The sequence below is a fragment of the Arvicola amphibius genome, chromosome 10 (genome assembly GCF_903992535.2).
Source record: "Arvicola amphibius chromosome 10, mArvAmp1.2, whole genome shotgun sequence".
NCBI lineage: Eukaryota > Metazoa > Chordata > Mammalia > Rodentia > Cricetidae > Arvicola > Arvicola amphibius.
Genome location: NC_052056.1, coordinates 5991094 through 5993602, shown reverse-complemented (window position 1 = coordinate 5993602; position 2509 = coordinate 5991094). Strand labels below are relative to the sequence as shown.

General features: G+C 49.7%; 1 protein-coding gene across 1 annotated transcript; it reads right to left on the bottom strand.

The window, feature by feature from the left end:
• Positions 1-846: 846 nt before the first annotated feature.
• Positions 847-1236, bottom strand: Kcne1 (potassium voltage-gated channel subfamily E regulatory subunit 1). The gene has a single exon (XM_038344589.1). The coding sequence runs from the start codon at positions 1234-1236 to the stop codon at positions 847-849; it is 390 nt and encodes a 129-aa protein (XP_038200517.1).
• Between the last annotated feature and the right edge of the window lie 1273 nt (positions 1237-2509).

Below are 2509 nucleotides of genomic sequence, written 5' to 3'. Positions count from 1 at the left end.
TGGCCACTTTCCCTCCAGTGATAACTGCACACCTTGCTCAGGGTGCCTATTCTGAAGGGGTCATTTTCCTACTCTGTCTCAACCCTCTAAGAAACAATTTCTAGCCAGATTGAACTGTGAGGTGTGTGTCCGTGTATGTGTCCGTGTGTGTATCCGTGTGTGTGTGTGTGTGTGTGTGTGTGTAAGGAATGCAAGGGAGGTGTGTGATAAGGGAGGAGGGGGAGATAGAAGGAGGGTATAGTCACAGTTGTGAACAAAGGGACACTGTGTTTGGATACCAATTCTGTGACGTTAGCAGAGACCAATAAGCAGTGGCTGCAGGAGCTGGGGGGCAAAACTCTTTCTAAGACCCAGACCGGTGGGCAGTGCATGAGGGTGAGGGGTCTGCGCCACCTGCACGACTGAGAGTGGATTGCTGTTTCTGTCAGAGCCGCCTCAAGTGTGTCAGTGTCCTGTGGGGGACAAGGAAGATGGAGGACTCGCCCTTTCCTTTTCAAAGGCTACTTATGAACTGGACTCTTCGTGTCCAAGTCTTCTGACCAGAACTCAGTCATGTGACCCTGCTAATGTCAGGAGATTTGGGGAAACTCAGCTTGCATTCTCAGAGGTCACATTGTTGGGTCTCTGCTAGATTTAAAAAGACAAGGGTAGGTGCTGCAAAATTAACCGATCATCTACTAGAGAAGGAACGTGATTTTAGGAAACTAGTGTTATTAATTCATTCCTCAACCCTTCAATATCAAAAACTCTGATGGTACCCCCATAATAAAGACTATAACAGGCACACGACTAGGAAGACGAGATTGTCACATGTAGAGCTCATCTACACATCATAAGCTATGGGGTTCACGACAAAGGCTTCAGTTCAGGAAGGTGTGTGGCAGGCTGTTCTACAGCCGCCTGGTTTTCAATGACATAGCAGGCTCTGAAGCTCTCCAGAACACGGGCCTGGAAGAATGCTTTGTCTTTCTTCTGCCAGGCGTCCGACTCTATGTACACATTGAATGGGTCATGCGAGTGCTCCAGCTTCTTGGATCGGATGTAACTCAGCATGATGCCCAGGGTGAAGAAGCCAAAGAAACCCAGCACCATGAGGATGTAGAGAGCTTCCAGCTTGCTGTCATCTCGGAGCTGAGACCTGCGAGCCAGGTCTGACACATTGCCGCCCTGTTCAGCAGTCTCCTGCCATAGCATGGTCAGGAAGGGCACCACAGTTGTGGTGTTAGACAGGAACATCTTGGGCTTCAAGTTTCTCTTGGATGCAGAGCAAAATTCCTGAAAGGAAAATGCAACTTGAAATCAAATAGTATGAACCGGCCACCTCCTAGCCATGCTCACGGTTCTTTAGAGTCTCAGATGATGGGGGAGTGGACATCCATCCTCCTGTGGTGTATACCATCGGGGAGTGGACATCCATCCTCCCGTGGTGTATACCATCGGGGAGTGGACAGACCCCCTTCTGTGGTGTATACCTTGAAGAATGGACAACCATCCTTCTGTGGTATATACCATTGGAGAGTGGACAGATACCCTTCTGTGGTGTATACCATCGGGGAGTAGGCAGCTATCTTTCCGTGGTGTATACCATCAAGGTGTGGACAGACACTCTTCCATGGTGTATACCATTAGGGTGTGGACAGCCATCCTCCTGTGGTGTATACCATCGGGGAGTAGGCAGACACTCTCCCATGGTGTATACCATCAGGAGTGGACACACACACCCTTCCATGGTGTATACCATCAGGGAGTGCACAGACACTCTTCCATGGTGAATACCATCAGGGAGTGGACACACACCCTTCCGTGGTGTATAGCATCGGGGAGTGGACAGACACTCTTCCGTGGTGTATACCATCAGGGAGTGGACAGACATCCTTCCGTGGTGTATACCACAGGGAGTGGACACACACCCTTCCATGGTGTATACCATCAGGGAGTGGGCAGACACCCTGTTGTATATACCATGAGAATCTCACTAGCCTCTCTTGGTCAACCAGCTGACAGTTTGATTCATTGTAGTTCTGCTCACCGTCCCCTCAGCTCTCTGGTAGGCGGCCACTGGAATGAGTTTCACCAACACACATGACTGTGTCACAAGTGATATGGGGCCATGTATGTCACCGGATCTTTCCCTTTTCCCTGACTGCTGTCTTTATGGCTCATTCCTACGCTGCGAGCATGTGCATTTCCTCACATTCCACCTATGTCCGTGTCAGACACTCTGCCCACTCCCCAGAGATGGACACTCTGGTGGCCACTCCCTAACAGAGCAGAAGCCTGGCAAAGTAGCTCACTGGGTGAAAGTGTGCTGGTCAAAGCCAGGCCCGGTGACCTGAGCTCCATCCCTGGGACCCACATGATACACGGAGAGAGATGACTCCCGCAAACTGTCCTCTGACCCCCACGTGTGTGTGTTCCCTCCCAACACACATACGTGTACACAAACACTAAGTAAATAAACAAGCAAACAGATAAATAAATGTACTTTTTAAAAACCTTTAAATAATAA